This window comes from Macrosteles quadrilineatus, unplaced genomic scaffold (assembly GCF_028750875.1).
Source record: "Macrosteles quadrilineatus isolate MER2022 unplaced genomic scaffold, UCM_ALF_1.0 Scaffold_1__1_contigs__length_201487025, whole genome shotgun sequence".
Lineage (NCBI taxonomy): Eukaryota > Metazoa > Arthropoda > Insecta > Hemiptera > Cicadellidae > Macrosteles > Macrosteles quadrilineatus.
The window spans coordinates 139,799,827-139,819,218 of NW_026542594.1; the positions used below are offsets into that span (position 1 = coordinate 139,799,827).

Sequence of the window (19,392 nt, forward strand, 5' to 3'; positions counted from 1 at the left end):
AATTTTGCCAAGTTTCGTAAAAATATCTCAAAGGGATTTTGAAATAATAAATATTTTCCCCAAAAAACAAAATGGTGGATTACGGCTAAACTAAGCCGAAATCCAAAAAATTTTATTCTTCATTTTTGACTTATTTTTGCATGCAGAATTAGGTCCTGTATAGCCCATTACACTTTTTTGTGACACCCTGTATTGTGACTTGATGTCTTGGTTAGACCTATTATACAGCTGTGATCTGCTTCAAACCCACCGTTCTTCCACGACAACGACGTAGACTTTCCCTACAACTGCCACTTTTTCTGTTGGTGTGATGCGTTACACAAATTTTGCTCGGTTTTGTATTTTTGTTTTTCTTCGAAGTAATGTATGTTTTCCCCGGCTCTATTACCTACTGAGGTAGTATGAATGGCAACTGTGTACCGTGTAAGTGTAAGGTTATCCAGTGCGTGCCGCCGCGGTGTAGTTTGTCACATGATACTCAACACTCCAGCCCAGACTGAGACATTGTACATCCATGCTCACATTGTACAGCAAGGCGTGACTTTGTTGCTCAGGTTAACGAGTAAATCTGCTCGTAAATAATCAATTGGTACAGGATAAATGTTCAATGTGGCTAACAATCATCCTTTACTCACTCTTCGCGCGGCTGACCTCATTAAAAAAAATCAATTTAGGAAGTGCTGGTGATGACACTTGGGTGTGAATTCACAAATTCGCACAATATAAATGAGATTGGTCCTAAAACCTTCATAGTTGATTAGAATGTAAATGTTGTGACTAGATAACCCGAAATAGTCCAAAGGGTAAACATAGATTAATTTGAAATCCAAAATAGTTGCGCATTTATAATATACGAATCAAAATAACTTGTAAACCACGAATCAATCTAATGCTAAACGAATCTAAATAACATTTCATCAATCATTTTAGCCTCTGGATTGCTTATATAATCAATTGATAATGTAAACTCTTACCTTGAGAGCAATCTTTATTGTGGTTGTCCGATATTAATTTCGGACCCGTAGGTCCATCTTCAGTCGGAAGTTTAGGGAGACCAAATACTTATTATAAGATCCATCCGACGGGTTTCGTAGAAATTTTGACATTTAACACGATACTCATTACAGTTGACATAAATAATATACAGAGGTTAGGGATAAAAACCATAGTTTTATAAAAGTGGGATAACCTCACTTCAGTCAGGGAACACGTTGCCGGCAGAACTGTGACAGTATAACGTGTTCCCTGACTGAAGTGAGGTTATCCCACTTTTATAAAACCATGGTTTTACCCCTAACCGATGTATATTATTTATGTCAACTGTAATGTGTATCGTATTAAATGTCAACATTTCTACGAAACCCATCGGATGGATCTTATAATAAGTATTTGGTCTCCCTAAACATCCGAATAAAGATGGACCTACGGGTCCGAAATTAATATCGGCCAACCACAATAAGGATTGCTAAGGTAAGAGTTTACATTATCAATAAAATAACATTATTATCTATCAGCCGTACTTCATAATTTTGGCTCAAAGCAAAGGTTTTTAGCTTTAGTGCTTGGGTGATCGCATGTAATAACCTAGCTTTGCAGTTTAAGGAAGTGTGTGCGTGTAGAAGTATTCATTTAATCCACAACAAAGATGTGAAATGTCTAAGATTATTAGTAGCCTATGTTTGTGAATTATCATAAATGAATCCTGAAACCAAACGCTAATCAGTTTCCGAACCAAATGACTATACAGTAGTTGTCAAACGATGATACATTCTCCATCTACACCGCTGTCTACGGTACATCCCTGACCCGTTTGCTGGTCACTTTCTAGATCCTCTCTGAGATTGTATGATAGTGAAACCCCATTAGTCAGAACACTCAGCCTTAGTCACCTTAAATCGGCGTAGCGTAACGGTTTAGTTCACTCCGCTGCCGCTACAGCTGATATAAGGTGGCATACGTCACTCACACACCTACAGGAGATTGTGGTCGTTGGTCGTTGACTTGTGGACGGCCGCTAAACGTGAGATGCAGAGAAGATAACGTGACGGACTGGGGCTGGGGACTGACCACCTGGTCACATTACTCGTTATTGTGGTGCATATCAAAATGTTGCATTTATCCCCGCAGATTAGTAGCAGTAGGATTATCCAGTTAGTCCACGCAACTTCTTTGTTAAACGTTCTTTGTTCAACTGTTGCTAATAGCTTGTTGTGTTTTCCGCTTTGCTGACTCACTTGACCAATCTATTCAATTTTGCCACAACGATTGATAAAATGAATATAACATAATATGTCACTTAACTGTTTTTGTTGTCGTTCATCTGCTAATAGGCCTATCTAAGTGGATTGACGATGAAAAATGTCATGCAAGGTGTTATAGAACTTGTTTACTTTTTTATTTAACTTCCGGAATAAAGCAAAGAATTGATCATTTAGTGAAGCATGGAGGGTTTTTTGTGGTTAACAGTTTTATAGATAATTTTGTCCTCTTTACTTAGCTTGTACACATCACTTAGTTATTCAATTTAGTATGCAGTTTATCCTCAGTGGTGTATCTCTGCTTTGTCCATAGGCCGATGTAAACAATCTGTAACAGACCATGAAAAATCAATATTGAATTGCTACTCTCGGTGAATTTTACAATTCGCAGATAGGAATGCAATGGTTTTACATTTTGGAAAGAAATGCCCCTCCACGCCACGCCAAGTCGGTATTTTTACCTGATTAATCAGTTTTGTCTTGGTCCAGGTGATGTTTCATCAGTGCATTCCTGGTTAGTTCGTTTCACGGTTTGTTTAGTCACACACATTATCGCCACTACAGCTGGGCGTTGGGCCGAAGCGGCGCGGCTCGAGGGACAGAGCGGCATGTGGCGTTTTATAGCCGCAAGATGTGTTTTGGTTCAGCTGCTCCAACTCTAACCTTTCACTTTGATTGAGGCTTTTTCGGTTTTTTACCTGAGGGTCGACCGAGAACCCACCACCCATATAGCGTCTTGGGCAGTCATTATCGAAATAGCTAGGTAAGTGGGGCAATTTGTAAGTTCGATTTAATTAGCAGCCATTTACCGGGTTTGTGAAGATTTAATTCCCATAATTGTCGTTATACTACTAATAACCGTCAGTACTTCTCATTAATTTGTTGTGTGCAATGATAGTTGGGTTGTAGGCCTAAGTTCAAATCCGTCAAGTACGCGGTTGTCCATGTGGTGATGGAGGTAGAAGTGGCGGTCCGCAGTTTTTATTTATTTATTTATGACAAGTGGTCCATTAGAAGGACATGTGCGAAGTCTCAGCGGGAGACTGTGGGAGGGGGGGAGGGAGGGCAGAGGGTGAGGTGGTGTCACAGATGACATCACGTCACGTCAGTCTCGGTGATTTCATCTCCTTTGTCTCTCTCTCTCCCACTTCAAACACATGTCAGGCGGCCAATTTAGCTGATGCTTTTAGTTGATTGCTTTGTTTGCATGTTTTATTGACTGCGTGCTCTGTTCGGAAGTAAAGGTTTCCAAAAATTGTGTTTTGCCCTCTACTAAGTGGTGACATCGAAGCTCGGTAACAATGATAGAGTATCTGTGAAACTCAAGTCGGAGTTGTAGAACATTTGTTGTGTTTTTTAGTTCTTGCCTTAAGTTATATTAGTTTGGTGGAATCGTACTTGTAAATTTCTGTACTTCGCAGGTCTAATCTAAATCTGCATTGAAACGTTGGGTAAAAAAAAAATAAATTAAAATATTTTATTCCGTATTTTATTAAAAGTTTTTCCGCATTTATTATTTTATACGTTTTCCATACCCTGGTAAGCTGTCGATGCACACAACCAGACTTATATTGCAGTGGTCGTAGCTTGGCCTGGCCGCGCCCGCGTCATACTGATGACAAGTCGAAGTGCTCGATGTGTTTCGGGTTTAGAAAGTCACAAAACTGATTACCGTCCCGACACGATCTCTCAATTAGAGTAATTTAATGGATTGTCTATGAAACAATGAGTGGTGAGATGAGTCAACATTGTTAGTCGCTCGGTGCTCGGCAAGGATGTGTGCAATTAGAGGCCACGCTCTGTTCTCTCTTCGCCTCCTCACAGCCTACAGGACATTGTGCACACCCAGCCACACAACACACAGCCAAACGTTTGTCGCGTGCCAACAGGAAAATGTTCCAAGAAAATACAAACCCTCCGTGGTATGCAAAAACTGTTGTATATGTATTTAAAGGAGATTGTCGTCTATCTATATACTTTATACAAAAGGGTTTTCTCTGTTACACACCTTTTCCTACCATCATACTAAACCATTTGTTACGATTGTGGTGTCATTTAAAAGCTTATGATTTATCAAACGTATGAATGGTAATTAAAAAGGCAATATCCCTTAAGGTTTCTAGAGTCTATTTTAATATAGTCCAATTATGCTGACCAACCTTATTCATCAAGGTTAAGATTTTAATTGGATTTTAACAGCTGTTTCTTCAGTTGTATCTCCGGAGGAAATAAAATGCGCAAGTTGTGCAAGGGTTCCCTCGTTTATCTTATTCAACTTGCTTACAATATTTTTGCCATAGTACAATTGGTCTTGTAAGAAGGACTTCTTGGAGGTAACGTGACACTTATATAGAGTTACTCAAACTACGCACCTTGATGCTGTGTCGGCTTTGTAGTAATTTCTAATAGAGATGAAAATACAGTATATAATAGTTTAATCTCCTCTAAAAACAGGTGTATAAAGCCTGATTGTTAAGAGTATATCGCTCATCTTTAGGGGAGAAACAGTCTTTAAAGTTGTAATAGTTTATTGAGGAGTTTCAGTTATAAGTGTATTATTCTTTTGCACTACAGCACAACTTCAAACAACTGTCCGTGATTTGGTAAACCTGATGCTGGGTTATCATACCAATACCTTCACTAATGTTGGCGTAAACATTAGAAATACAAATGCTTCGTCGGAATACGCCAAATTAATTGACACATTATAATATTGTTATTATTAACTGTTTTCCCAACTCACACAACAAAAATACTCATTTCATTCATTCAACTAAGCTGTGTTCATTATTAACTTGAATAACTTAATAGCAAATTGTAATAGTTTTAAACTGAGGCGTTTTACATTTCTTCTGTGCTTGTTAAAAGGTATTTAGGAAGTTACTAAAGCATTGATTATAAGATTGGGATAAAACACTCGGCCATCGTCTCAAATAACCAGGTGGAAAAAACTACAGGGAATTTGACGAAAAGAAAATTATATATTTCATGGGTAGACCTTCCATGACGTAACATGTTTTAGTTTATTTTTGTCTTATAAGTACCTCCGTTATGTCTTGCGTTGCTAACAAAAATTGTTTTTCAGATGGCAGTCCCGCGAAGAAGAAGGCCAAGAAGGAAGGTATCGGGGTGCTGGGCAAGGTGAGCCCCCCTGTGTTGCCCCCCGTCCCCTCCGTAACCCCCCTGGTCAGTCCTGGGGTAGAGAGCGACGGTCACTCGTCGGACGGTGATCGGAAGAGGAAGAAGGCAAGGACCACGTTCACCGGGAGACAGATCTTCGAGCTGGAGCGACAGTTCGAGCTCAAGAAGTACCTCTCGTCGTCGGAGAGAGCCGACATGGCGAAGCTGCTGGGCGTTACGGAAACGCAGGTAGTTTACATATAACGTAAAACAGTTTGTGGGTTTAGAAATGTACATTGAACATGCATGTTTTGATACAGCTTCACAATGTTGTTTTCGTAGGTTTGTTGAGAAGCATTCGTGACATCCGTAATCGCTTACTCGTTCACTGAACGCATTGATCAACCCCTTATGTAAATAAAAGCTAAGGGGTGGCAGGTGCAGTACAACCAATGAAATGACTGAAATACATTTTCTATTACATACTATGCTGTACGAGATGCGGACACCCCATAGTAAATAAAATGCCATTCTGCGTTACTAGGGACCATTAGTAGTAAACCCTAACTTTTACAGAATTGTTCTTATTGTGGTGCGTCAGCTAACACTCAAGATCTACTTCCCTTGTAGACACGAACAACCTCCTCCGTCTTCCCTTATTCTACCCAAAACTACAAACAAGTTTTTAATCTTTCCCATAATAAAAATTTGTTTGGTCAAACGTTACTACAGAACAAATCGGGTTTCAACAGTTGAAAAGATATACATTTCTGTGATCGTAATCGTAATTGAGTCGGTCGGCGCATGAAAGGAATCGATTGTGGTTCACCATTGTACCTATCGTATTGTAGTGTTCGGAGTTCGACTGACGGCTGTCTCTCCCAGAGACGGGGTTGCTATCATCCTCCCTCCCCCTCCCCCCTCCCCCCCTCTCCCCCCTAACCCTCACGTACCCCACGGCACGGTGTATCGTTTATAAACTGATCTTTATTGCTTTCCCTCTCTTCTGAAGAGTTTCTGGTCTTTACTCATTTATACTTTTATATCAACTTGATTTTTTCAAACGTGACAGAATCACACGCGGATCTTTGCCATGTTTTGTATGTAACATCAGGTTAACTAATATCCCATGTAGGCTACATTATGTTTTAGATCGTGTAAATAAATCAGTTAAAGACAGGTAGTTTTATTTTAAAATAATTTTTTTATATTCTTCAAAGTGACCGATTTATTTAAGACCACAATAATGCTAATAATCTTACACTCAGAATAAAAACGGTTCTTGTAGAAAGTGTTGAATATATTACTTGAAAAAAATCAATTACTCCATACTATCTAAACAAAATTAGCCTAATTTACTAACTTTTCATTTAATTTTTTAATTTACTTTATTTTTTGTCGAGTATCATGGTACCTTATAGGCGATGTAATTACTACTGCAATTTGATCTAATATATGTTATCGAATCAAAGTGATTTGTCATGTTGCTAAAACATTTTTCCATGACCTTGCTTCAAAATAACATACAGTTTTTTTCTATCTGTTATGGTGTTTTAACATCAATCCACAATTGCAATTGAGCGTCAAAAGAATCACACGCCACACGGGTGGTACAGCAGGAACTGCGCTGCAGCACAATTTAACACAATATCACTTCCATAGGAGGGGACGACTGTGTTATATTACTTCCACTTTCATCCTTACAACTTTGTACAGATTTACTCAATCTTGTATCCACATAATGTCTTCCGAATATTAGCTTTATTTAATTTTATCCCAAACTAAAATCACAAAACAATCTTTTGTTTTTCTATTGGATAGATCAATCACATTCTCCCACACTGCTCGCTCGTTGAAAACAAATAGCCTGTAAATATTGTGGTAAATACAAACATTGAAGTTAAATGGAGAGGGGATATACAAAGATGTTTTGAATATTAGAATATAGCACGTACATTATTGAATATGAAGGATAGAATATTCTTGTTATTACTCGTATACAGTATGTAATAGAGACTTACATTTTTCTTTATGATGTTTATTTTCAACCTGGTTCACATAAAATTTATTTGTTTGTTGTTGTGTTGCAAGTTTCTTAATTAAGTCAGTTACTTTGTATTTACTTAATATTTAAAGTTCGAATTTTAACCCGACGATGGACGAATTGCGCTGCTTGACTTATCCAACAACATTACCACATTGGATTTTTAGTTTAGTAAATAGCGATGTCATAAATTTTCTTGGGATCCGAAACAAAAGATATACATTACATGATTTAGTTACTGTAATGGATTCCGGTTGTAACAACCGACCAGTTATCAGCATCTGGCATGATTTTTCTTATTCTAAAATCAAAAATGTACAGGATGGAAACAATTTCAGAACACATGTAAAACCATTCTCAACAGACGTTCTTGTCAAATCTCACTGTTGCCGACGGTGATTTTCTAGTTACTTCTCTGGAGTAGCTTTGTTGGGCCGAGGCGTGGTTATGTGTTGTTGTCACACAGATGGCAGTTTGTATTAATTAGGCGTGTGTGGGTGTCGGGGCGGCAGATTACCCGCATGTGGCGACATCTACCGGTGACATGCAGGTACTGTGCGCCTCAGCCTACCTCGCCCTCTCATCACATCGACGTCTTAACATAGTTGACTACCCTAAACAGTTAAGTGATAGCCTGACTGATTGTAAACCAGGTTGAAACGTCGGAACAATCGCATCGAATATTCCAGAAGCAAATCAGCACCGTCAGCTGTGGCATGTGGTGATGGGACGGACGGGACAGGACAGTAGATGAGTGGAAGTACAGTGGTCTTACCTGTCCGGGACTATAGTGACTTCATTTACAGCCACTTCAGCATAGCTTATACACCTCACCTGATACCTGATACGGACCGGCCACACTACTAGACAGTTGAGTACCTTGCCAGAACCATCCTTTGATGGGGAGGTGGCAAAACTCGCTCTAGCGACTTGAAGTGGTGTGAATTACAATTAGTCTATAATGGAATGGAGTTGGCTTATGGTGTTGAGATTAATTCAGATATCAAATTTATCGTGCTGATATCAAGGGCGCTACTTTTACTTACCTCATTTTTAAAGGAAAATATTAAAGTTCTTCAGAAATCGAATTTCTAGTTGTATCCGCAAAATCAGGGAACAATCACAGTAATATTAATAAATTATTTTTGGGACATTAAAAGTCCATCGTGGTTAAATAACCAAGATACCAAAGTCAAACTTTTCAACACCGATGCCAAAGACCCACCTGTTGCTCATATTTGTGATGATCGTACTTTGTCAATACAGTTAACAGTCGCGTTGGCACGGCACAGTAAGGGTTGGTGAAGGTGAAGGGAGGAGAGAGGGATGAAGCAGTAATTACGTGTATCGCAGCTCAAGATGTTTGCTTCAAGTGGCGGGGTTCATTTAGGCCCACCCCCTCCTCCCACCCCCTCTACTCCTGCTGACTCTAATTAAGTGCAAATTTAATAACGTCTCGCCTTGTCTAAGCTTAGCGTCTGCCGCATTACAATACGAAGATACCTCCAGCATTACTGCGAATCCTCCACATTATTAGAAGCGTTTACAGACTGTCTCAAAAACATCAACTCTATCTTATATTTTGATAGTTTTTTCCTCAGTTCACATTATGCAAACCTCTTCATTGCTTTATTTAATGATGATTGTAGATTGACTTAAGTGTTAGTTTGATACGTGTTATACACTCAAAACAATTAAGGAGTCAATTTGCTTTGTTTTTATTTCTACTTGTAATGTTAGTCTTAAACTTAATACGCAATGAAGTTTTATACAAGTATTATATATAGTTTGATTGACATAAGGGTATAAGTAGGGCCTACGTCTGATTAAAATATAGAGATTTTTAAACGTATTTTGAGAAATTTGTCTTGTGTAACAAACGTATGTGGAAGTTTCTCTTGATAATATAATTGCATTTGTTGTCTCTGCAAACACAGTTTTAACCATGGTATTTTGGTACTTAGAATTCGATATTCTACTACCGGTTCCATACCAAGCTGACGTTTTTCCCAGTTTTTGAAGGTGTATCAATTTTCTTATTCCAGAATAGTTTATTTGTTCCAGCGATAATAGAACAACTATGACAACTCCCTATGATCCTGCACCAGTCTTCAGATCAAGCTTAACACAAACCCAACACAAATATTTTAAACTCTAATTTCAAAACCATATTAATTAATTATTTCCGTGTAGATGTGTACAAACATACGTTCACTGATCGACATCCTCCACTGTTAAATCTCTTGGAGTACTCAGTACTGCAGTTAATTATACAAACATGTACGACGTATCTGAGCTGGGACTCCCGCGGCCAACACAAACCAGTCGGGCCAGCCCCCATATTCGGCAGCCGTCACTGGAGATTGTGGCAATTGATTTTATCATTTAGCGCCGCGCATATGCCGGGTCTACCTGATGTCTGGCTCATGCATATTGATGGCGGGCCGGACTCTTATTAGCCTGTCCAATTGGGCTCAAACATATAAATTTGGTCCACCGTGTTAAACTTCCATTTGCTGGACCACTTTAGTAATAGCATCATCAACTGATGTTACTGAGATTTACACACAGTTTGAGAATCAATGAAGCTATTATTGATTCGTGTACAAAGGATGAATTGTTTTCGATACACCATTTAGTAAGCATTTTTACGAGCTATTATTGTCTATGTCACATTTTAATAGTGCGTAATTTATTGACGCTTACACTTGTATTAGCACCTTTGTAATCGAGGTGTTGATGTGAAATTATTGTAAATAATTGTTAAAATTTAGGTCTTTACTTCCATTGCAGCGTTCATTAACACTGTGAAATTTCTTCAGTTAAAATTGTTAACAGTTATTAAACCAGCAAAGTAAAAAAATCCATGTCAAAACGGTTGTTTAAGGTTAGGCAATCCTACAATTTCTTGCGAAATTTACCAATAGTCCTTTCCGATGTTGTCCTAATCTTGTGGGATGTTTAAAACTGTATTTACATTGACTCCTCACTTGTAGCCAATGCTACTATGTATATACTGTATTCTTTTTAGAAATGACGAGAGCGAGTAGGGAGTGAGAGCGTTGCATCATTGTGTCGTCCGTCTCTGTCTTAAGTGCATTACGCATGACGTCATAACTGCGACCGCGTCTGCTTACTCTCAACATTATATTTAGAGCTATCTACACTTAACAAGTGAGAAGTGGCAGTGCAGTAGCCAACTCTCTGTAAGTGGACGTTATCTGAATTATTCGCTCCACTGACGTTCCGTAAAACACGCCAAGAGCTACATTATTTTAACGCCAAGTATAAACTATGGCATCCTATTTGAAGTTACTTAAGGACACCATACACCACTGTTCGTTGTTAAAGCTAAAGACCGTTGAAAGTACAGTAGTTTGCGGAAGTGTAGGTGTGAAAGCGCAAATCGTTGATGACATATTATGATCGATTGTAAGTAAAATGTGAAACTATTTTAATGTAAAACCACCAAAGTTACTGCGAATACCACTAGGCTAAATGAAAACCATTTCAGAATTTTTGCGATTTTTATAATTTGTTAAATAGAAAAAATGAATAAAAAAACTACGTAAAATTAAAATAATTTGCTTAAGACGAATAGCACAAAGAAAATAAATAAATGGACGTGTGAATGAACAAACATAAACAAAGTTTTAGTTTAATAGAGCATTGTGATTAAAAACTGACAAAAAAGAATACAAATTGTGCTTAATCAACTAATTTTTTGTATGACCTTAAATTTAAACTAGTAGGCCTAGTAACTTCATTGTTAATACAAATATCTAATAGTGATCCAATTCAGAATTTCTTCATGTGTGCTAATTATAAACACAATTTACATAACACACAGTACGAATTTGTTACATTATGAAACATTTGCATTGCCCATCAAATCTCCCATATATTGTTTATGGTTCTATGATGAGTTAGTAATAAAGTGTATGTAACCTCCACCAAGTTACTACGCTATTTTATTAAATGTTTTTTTTACTAATACCCTTTAGTTTGAATTGTTGTAGCATACTTAAAGAGCCACACAGTAAATATAATCTGTGTATAAACTTAATCTGTATTACTTGTGTTATATTCATGAAACAGCGATCAAATTGTTTATGACGCAAAGTGTTGTTCAAACTATTACATTTACAGCACCCAATAATCTTGTGTTTAGAAATAGTTTTACATTGAATGAATAAATGACTTAAATACGATTAACCTATAGGAAATTAAAACTAAATCAAATGAAATGCTCAATCCTGGCAGGTATTCGTGATTTAAAATCCAAATATAATTCTTAACTCAAGACTGATAAATTCTTTTCGGAATATTAAGGATATAATCATTTAGCTGCATTTTTATCGGAATAATTCAAGCTGCCCGAGTTAACATAAGCGTTCTAATTGCCGTGATCAATTACGCTGCATGAAAGTTTATATCTTGTCGTGGCAATTACAATAAAAAGTGTTATCGCTCTCTAACTTGCTTGTTTATCAGGTGATAATACTCAAACATCAATACAGTAATAGCATAATCTTCCCGTATGTTCGCCTTCACTGCATACGCTGTTTGGCATCAACTGTTGCTGCGTAGTGCGTTGTTCGTAGTGCGTGTAGAAAACTCTAGTAGGCGTAGTTAGTGGACAAGAAAACCATATTCAATTAAACAACAAGCTATAAACGAGCAAGGTAATGCAAGATCATATAATTATTTAAAATAAGAAGCTTAGTGCTTGTCCACTTATCAGAAGATCTCCGGTTCGATCCTGAGAAATCAGTGGCTTTTTCATGATTCGAAACCGTACCAGACCCCTTATCAGTAGGATTTTTGTCCAGGCTAGTATTTGTTGGTAAGAAAGTTAATTATATCATTCATTGGGTACTTATCCTTCAGTCGAGCTGGTCTCAATACCGCACCCATGTTTGGTGGTTTCGTGCAAGTCTAATCTAATTTACTGGCTAGAGCAAGTTGGTTAAGCGGAATTCGAAGTATTTTTCTTGTGCCTGGGTTTCTGCTTACACTTTGATCAATCTCCTACTCCTGCCGACTCCTATTGTCATGATCTACATAGCTCGGGTACGTTAACACATAGTAGAGGCTGTAGATTGTATATACTCACTGGCCACGGGGTACCGAGGACAGCAGGCCAGTTGTTTTATGAAGCGTAAAGAAGCACCGGGCTTAAATATGCATGAGGCCATCAAGCAGTTGAAGCGCTCTAAATGATAAAATCAATCGCAACAGTGTCGCCGCCGCTTGTTAGTCACGTCTTTTCGACTCTTTAATTAATTGGGCATCCTTTTCTGCCGTTAAATTAATTTAGTATTACTTTTTCTGACTTTTTGATGGTGGATTTTAAAGGGTTTTAGCTGAGGAAGTAATTATGAGCTTGGATTATTTTATGGGAAGTTCGTTATTATACTTTAAAACTTAACTCATAAATTATTGTTTCCGTGAAGGCAATTATCTAGAAATATAATTTACAAGCCAAAGCTTACTCTAATAATGGAATTATCATAACGATTCTTTCAGTTGGTTATTAGGTTTCATACATACTAATCATTGCGTGTTTGATTACAGCGTAGTCTTTTTGCAGTTTTAAGCAGAAAAAACACGAGATAGCAGTTAAATCCGCGCAGAAAGACTCAGTGTAGCTAATAGTCGTCATGTCGGTTAGTTTAGGTTAATCCAGGTTCATACCTACTTATAAATTTAAATATATAACTGATTCGAGCATTGATTCCGGTCTTTACTACTAAGACTTGTAAACTCTTTGACGAGTTACTAATTTTATAACGTACTCAAAAGATTTCTTAAGGAACTCCCCATTATGACGAGAAAGTGAGCCTGGCTCGAGGTCTAGAGTTAGGCTACGTTGGTGAATATATCAAACATGTTTCTATAAATGGACATTCGGCGTGTCAGTAGTCAGGAGTCAGGGAAGGAAAATACATCCTGAGCAACTCTGCAACAAGATCAAGGAGGACAATGAATAGAAAGTTGCACTATTAATTGACCAATTGGAGGCCATTTTGTTTTGCATTGTGCCAACTATCGCACTTACATGTTCTCGTATACCGTCTAACTGCATCTCCAGCTTTCTTACGGTAGTGTATTATGAGACGACGTCACTTTATTAATAATATGAGCGTTTCAGCAAAATAATTGGGTTTCATAAGTTGATGGAAAATGAAGAGTATTATTTATCTATGTTAATATCAGTTTATGCTTTTTAAAGATGCAACCTGAATGTGTACCCACTTTTTACTACAAACACCAGTTTGTTAACAACGTAAGGTGTCCCTTATATAAATTACGAATGGACAAGATCCAAAACTAACAATCAACTAGCTTGCAAAGTAATGTAAGCAAACTCTACCTCAATAAAGTGAGAGAGAGAAGTTGAATGGATTACAAGTATGACCTGCAGCGGTGGTCGACTTGTCACCTCTCTCTGTCTCACTCACTCCTTAATTGGCGAGCCGTCCTTCCTACTACGGAGGAGATGTGGAAATTCAAATCAGATTGGCGGAGAAATGAAACCGTGCTTCGCCATCTGGTGTTGGTGATTATACTCTACTTGTGGTGAAAACATACCGAGTATACTGCAACAACAGCTGATTATTACTACAGCTGTCGATTGTACTGTAGTGTAGTGTATTGGTAAAATCAAACCCAAAATACAGCAAAAACAGTTTCTCATTACTATTTACTATTGCTCCTGATTGTAGGCCTTGTGTGGTGTATTAGTAAAAGCTTACCGAGTATACCTCGGCAACAGTTTATAATTTATATCACTGCTAATTGTATTTGTTATGTCTTAATTTATAACACGCCTGTAAAAGGGTAGAGTTGCAGAGTTTACTATTCATTTTTCCTTCTAGTTTTATATAAAGCGGATCATTTATGAAATGATGGGGCTATTTAAATATAACTCGTACTGGTTGGTACGTTTGTAATTTATGCTCGAAAACGGAAACTTAACTGGAAGGTTAAACAACGGAAAAATTGTTTGGCCACAGGTAAATTAATGGATGTTTAAACCGGCTTAACAAGGACAATACGAGAGTGTTGTGGGGTAATTGGGCTGGGCAGCGGGGCCGAAATTGATTGCTTTCTGAGCTAAATGCGTTGCGCCCCCTCCCACCACGGCCAATTAAAAACCTATTAAAAAAACATTAAAGCTATCCGCGCTATTAGAGGCAGTGCCACCTCTGAGGCGATGTCGACGTCGATGGATCACTCGCATTCAAATCATCCTCTAATTAGAACTTGAAACATGCGAGGCCTCCTTCTTTATGGTTTTTGTTTAACGATAACTGTTCATATTCAAATTTATGCGTTTCCGTTGATGGTTTTTCGTAATTATTCCGAAAATCTTGTTGGTAAATATGCCATAAAACCGGCCATCAAATAACATTATGACCATTAGTGTTTAGGCCAATTAAAAGGGTTTTGGCTCATTAGTTTTTTATAGCCCAATGTCTCAGCAACAAAAGTTGCACCGTGCGGCGAGTTGTGGCCCACACTGTTCAGCGTATGAGCTTTGAACTGACATGACGCTCACAATGTTTGCTTAGTAGATCCCATGGTGGATTGTTTGAAGGGTTGGTGTTGTGTGTTATGTTTTTATAAATTGATCAATACTTCAGTAGGTTTGAAGAATATTGATGGTCAAAGTAATTCTAATCAAAGACTTGTTCAGTTATAAACCGTATTTTTCAATACGCTTGTAACTTCAAAAGAGAGGGATTTGTTGTTGGTTCATACATTTTTGTACATTTATTTCATCCAGCTAGGCTACTTATGGAGGTTTCAAATGTTGTTATAAATATTGAATATTCCCCTGTTTTCAAAAAGTTATTATTAAAATATTAATAGTTGAACGCTCATCACAAATATAAAACCAATTGTGTTATTAGCAGTTGAAAAACTACTAAAAAAGGGTGTTTGGCGATAAGATGATGAAGAAACCTTCATGTGTTTAATATAATTTGAATAATTATCTTGTTAACTGGGTAACGAAGTGTTAATTTCTGGATAAACCCCCAGTAATGACGAAGCATCCCTGTATTGGTCCAACTACAACTGCTGGCGGCAATCACATTAGACCATAACATCATCCCAACATAATACATCAGCTGATCACAACACCAGCTGATTGTGCAATCAACAGATTGATTACATGAATACATACTCCAGACCACCGTCCTCATAAAATTGCTAATATCGAAAATCATAATATTCATATAAATACATTTCCTTCTTTGTGAAGTTCCTGCAGTTAACATTATTATTGTAAAAATGTAAACATGTTTTTCCCAGACACAAACCGTCTCCAATTTGGTATCCCCATGGTGGAAATTTACTTCCACCATGGGTATCCCTGCGTAGCGACCGTTTCTTACATTCGGTTCAATTTGGAGACTCTCAAAACATTTAGACATGGCATTAATAATTACGTACAACTCGTCAATTACAATCACTAATTTAATTTAACGTAAATTGTCATTTCATAATCATTATCCAACTAAATCGTATGCCTGCTCAATCAGCGACCAAGGTATTATTCATTGGTTAAAACTTGTGGGTGTTTATTCAATATAAATTGTTTTGGAAAATTGGATTGGTATTTTGTATTTTTACGTTGTTCGGTTATGCACTACCACTTGTCAAGCTTTCTATCCGACTGTTTCTCGTGATTAATCATCGTGTAGTTTATTTAATTTATTTTAAAATCTCATAAAATTTGTTTAACTCGCAAACTTATTTTTCTTACTACAGTTTAGGCTTTTTTACAAAACCCGAGCATTCCAATAATTAATTAAGATTGGTAATTTACATGTACCCAACGATTCACCCACGTACATTACGGTAATTTACAACCAAATTTAACAAAAGTGGTGCTTCATAGAGCATGGTAATATTCTTTAATTGTTAACACGATTACATTTCGTATAACATCGAATTACCATTCGATTGAATGCGAGAGTCTTTAGAGTCCTTTTTTAAAAGAAAAAGTCGTCATTGAAAGTTTATGATGTAAGATTGTGTTAAATGACCAAATGAAATCATCAATTTGGTTTACTATTGTTGGGGCTCAGATTAATAATATCTACTCTGAGGTTGGGGTATTTGTGTGCTTGTATGTCAATATGTACGATATGAAGCCTACACAGTTATAATAGTTATATAGTTATTACTTGTAAATATGCGACTTGAGCATTATCACAATCGCGCGATTTACTTGTACTCAAGATAGTTCCTAATGCGTGTTGATGCAATGATGTAGATTGGATGAAGGGCTTGGAGAAAACAGCACGACCAATGCCCGGGGCCGAGGAAGCCATTATAACCCTGATGCGGATATCGCGCTATTAATCAACTATAAAAACAAATTTGTTTGTAATTTCGGTAATATCCCTTTGTTATAGCAGACCGATTCGCCCCCAGACCTTTTACTATGTGTATAGGTGTGTCTGTTGCGTCGTGTGTGAGTGACTTTCGACTACATGCGCGCGTTCTCGAGCTGCGATTTCCCGCAAATTAACGCGTTATTCATCAAACAACTAATTAATGTTGAGCATGAAGCGGCTGAGTTCCGTGTGAATGAGATAGCGTGCTCGCGACGTCGTAATTATCAGTTAACTACAGTCGCAACTCGGCTTTAGAACAGTAGCTCACCGTGCGGCGTTGGTATACTCTGATATGGGACCTCTCGCTACAGAACCAAACGATACAAAATTACCCACCTGCTATAACTATAACATCTTTCCTCAGAAAAGTTATAGATATTACAAAATTTTGATGTGAAACACAAAACGCTATAGGTATTCTCATTCTAACTTATCATATTGCTTGTTAAACAACAACCACAGATCGTCATAATCTAGTTCTGTCATAACTTTTCATATTCTAGTTCTGCAACTGATCTTATTGCTTGTTTAATAACAACCACAACTCGTCATATTCTATTTCTGCAACTGACCTTATTGCTTGTTTAATAACAACAACAACTCGTCATATTCTATTTCTGCAACTGATCTTATTGCTTGTTTAATAACAACCAAAACTCGTCATATCCTAGTCCTGCAACTGATCGTATTGCTTGTTAATAACAACCACAACCCGTCATATCCTAGTTCTGCAATTGATCATATTGCTTGTTTAATAACAACAACAACTCGTCATATTCTATTTCTGCAACTGATCTTATTGCTTGTTTAATAACAACCAAAACTCGTCATATCCTAGTCCTGCAACTGATCGTATTGCTTGTTAATAACAACCACAACTCGTCATATTCTAGTTCTGCAACTGATCATATTGCTTGTTTAATAACAACCACAGTTTGTCATATTCTATTTCTGCAACCGATCAAATGTTTATTTAATAACAACCACAACTCGTCATATTCTAGTTTTGTAACTGATCATATTGCATGTCTAGTAACAACCACAACTCGTCATATTCTAGTTCTGCAACTGATCATATTGCTTGTTTAATAACAACCACAGTTTGTCATAATCTAGTTCTGCAACCGATCATATTGCTTGTTTAATAACAACCACAACTCGTCATATTCTAGTTCTGCAACTGATCATATTGCATGTCTAGTATACAACCCGTCATATTTTAGTTCTGCAACTGATCGCTTCCCGTGTTTGATTTACAGTTACGACTGGGAAGCTGTAAAGCGGATTCCTGTGGGTCTAAAAGCATCGACATGAGAGGGAGCTAACAAATAGCCAATAAAATTGGCGGGAGATATTTTAACGAGGTGCTACGGTGGCGCTCGCGTTGAGTGCGGGGGACTGAGGAACTATCGTCATCGCTAAGAATATTATCGATTGTATCATCAGATCGCTATATCGCTCTCTCTGTTGCACCTATTAACCCGCATATCTGCCTCCCCTACACGCCCTTCTGCCAATTAGTTGCCGGAACCCTCGTTTGTAATTACCCTTCAGAAGTAGAATCGTCGTGCGATAGAGTGAGAGAGGAAGTTGAGAGAGGGAGAGAGGAGTATCTCCCCTCCCTCCCACCGGAGAGAGATTAAGGAGAACCGATTGCTGACGTCCTGAAGGGTATTTGCCCTTCGCATCCAAACTAAATCCTTTACGATCTCTTACGGATTATGCGCACAATACTTGATCCCTTTCAACTTCGTTATTTAAAAAGTTATCTATAGAAAATTCTCGCACCATTTAAAATCAACTCAACTGTTTAGTGGGTTTCGTATCTACTATATTTTTGCTGTGACTAAGTTTTATACTTTGATGTACTGATGTACTCTAGTGTTGAGCAACACCCTCATACATATTACCGTCACAGCTCTCCTTTAAACCTTTACTGTAGACACTAACTTAATGCTGCCATCACTATAATAACTTTTTTGACATTTATTGTAAAGAAACTGACCATACTATTAACAAATTTCACTAAAATCATGACTTTAGTGAAAATACTTACCTTAGTTTGACTTCAGTACTCCTATATGTCTAATTAGTTTAGGTCATTAGTTTATAAGAATGGATTTGATCATTAATAACTGTTACTATACGTATAAATAATGTAAAAGGTTATAATAGCCCGTAGTGAAGTCACAACTTTAGCCGGTTCAAAATCAAACTCAAAATTGGTAAATAAATTATATTCATTAAATCTCTTTAGCCAATTTAAATAACTGTTGCAGTTTCAGAGTGACTTAAATACATGTTTGGTGTAAAATATTTGAGTAAAACAGTAAAAACATAATAATTACTGTACGTCAATTGGGACTTTGGACGGCGAACAAAGCAAGAGATGCTGGTAGATATTCAGTACTCACACAAAGCGTTGTAGGGACCTGGAAGTTAAAAGCAAATGCTTGCTCCTCAATCGCTAACTTCCTGCTCACCGGAACTTACTTCCCTGGGACACGGCCTAGTGGCGACTGAATAAATAAATACTCTATACGAATTATAGCAATTA

The 19,392-nt window shown here is 37.4% G+C and overlaps 1 protein-coding gene across 1 annotated transcript in view; it reads left to right on the forward strand.

Annotated features, from left to right (window-relative positions):
- Positions 1-19,392, forward strand: part of LOC128985740 (homeobox protein MSX-1-like) — a 94,737-nt gene that overhangs the window by 28,784 nt on the left and 46,561 nt on the right. Inside the window, exon 2 of the mRNA XM_054405570.1 lies at positions 5,344-5,627. Within this exon, the coding sequence (XP_054261545.1) occupies positions 5,344-5,627 (284 nt within the window). The remainder of the gene's footprint in view (positions 1-5,343; positions 5,628-19,392) is intronic.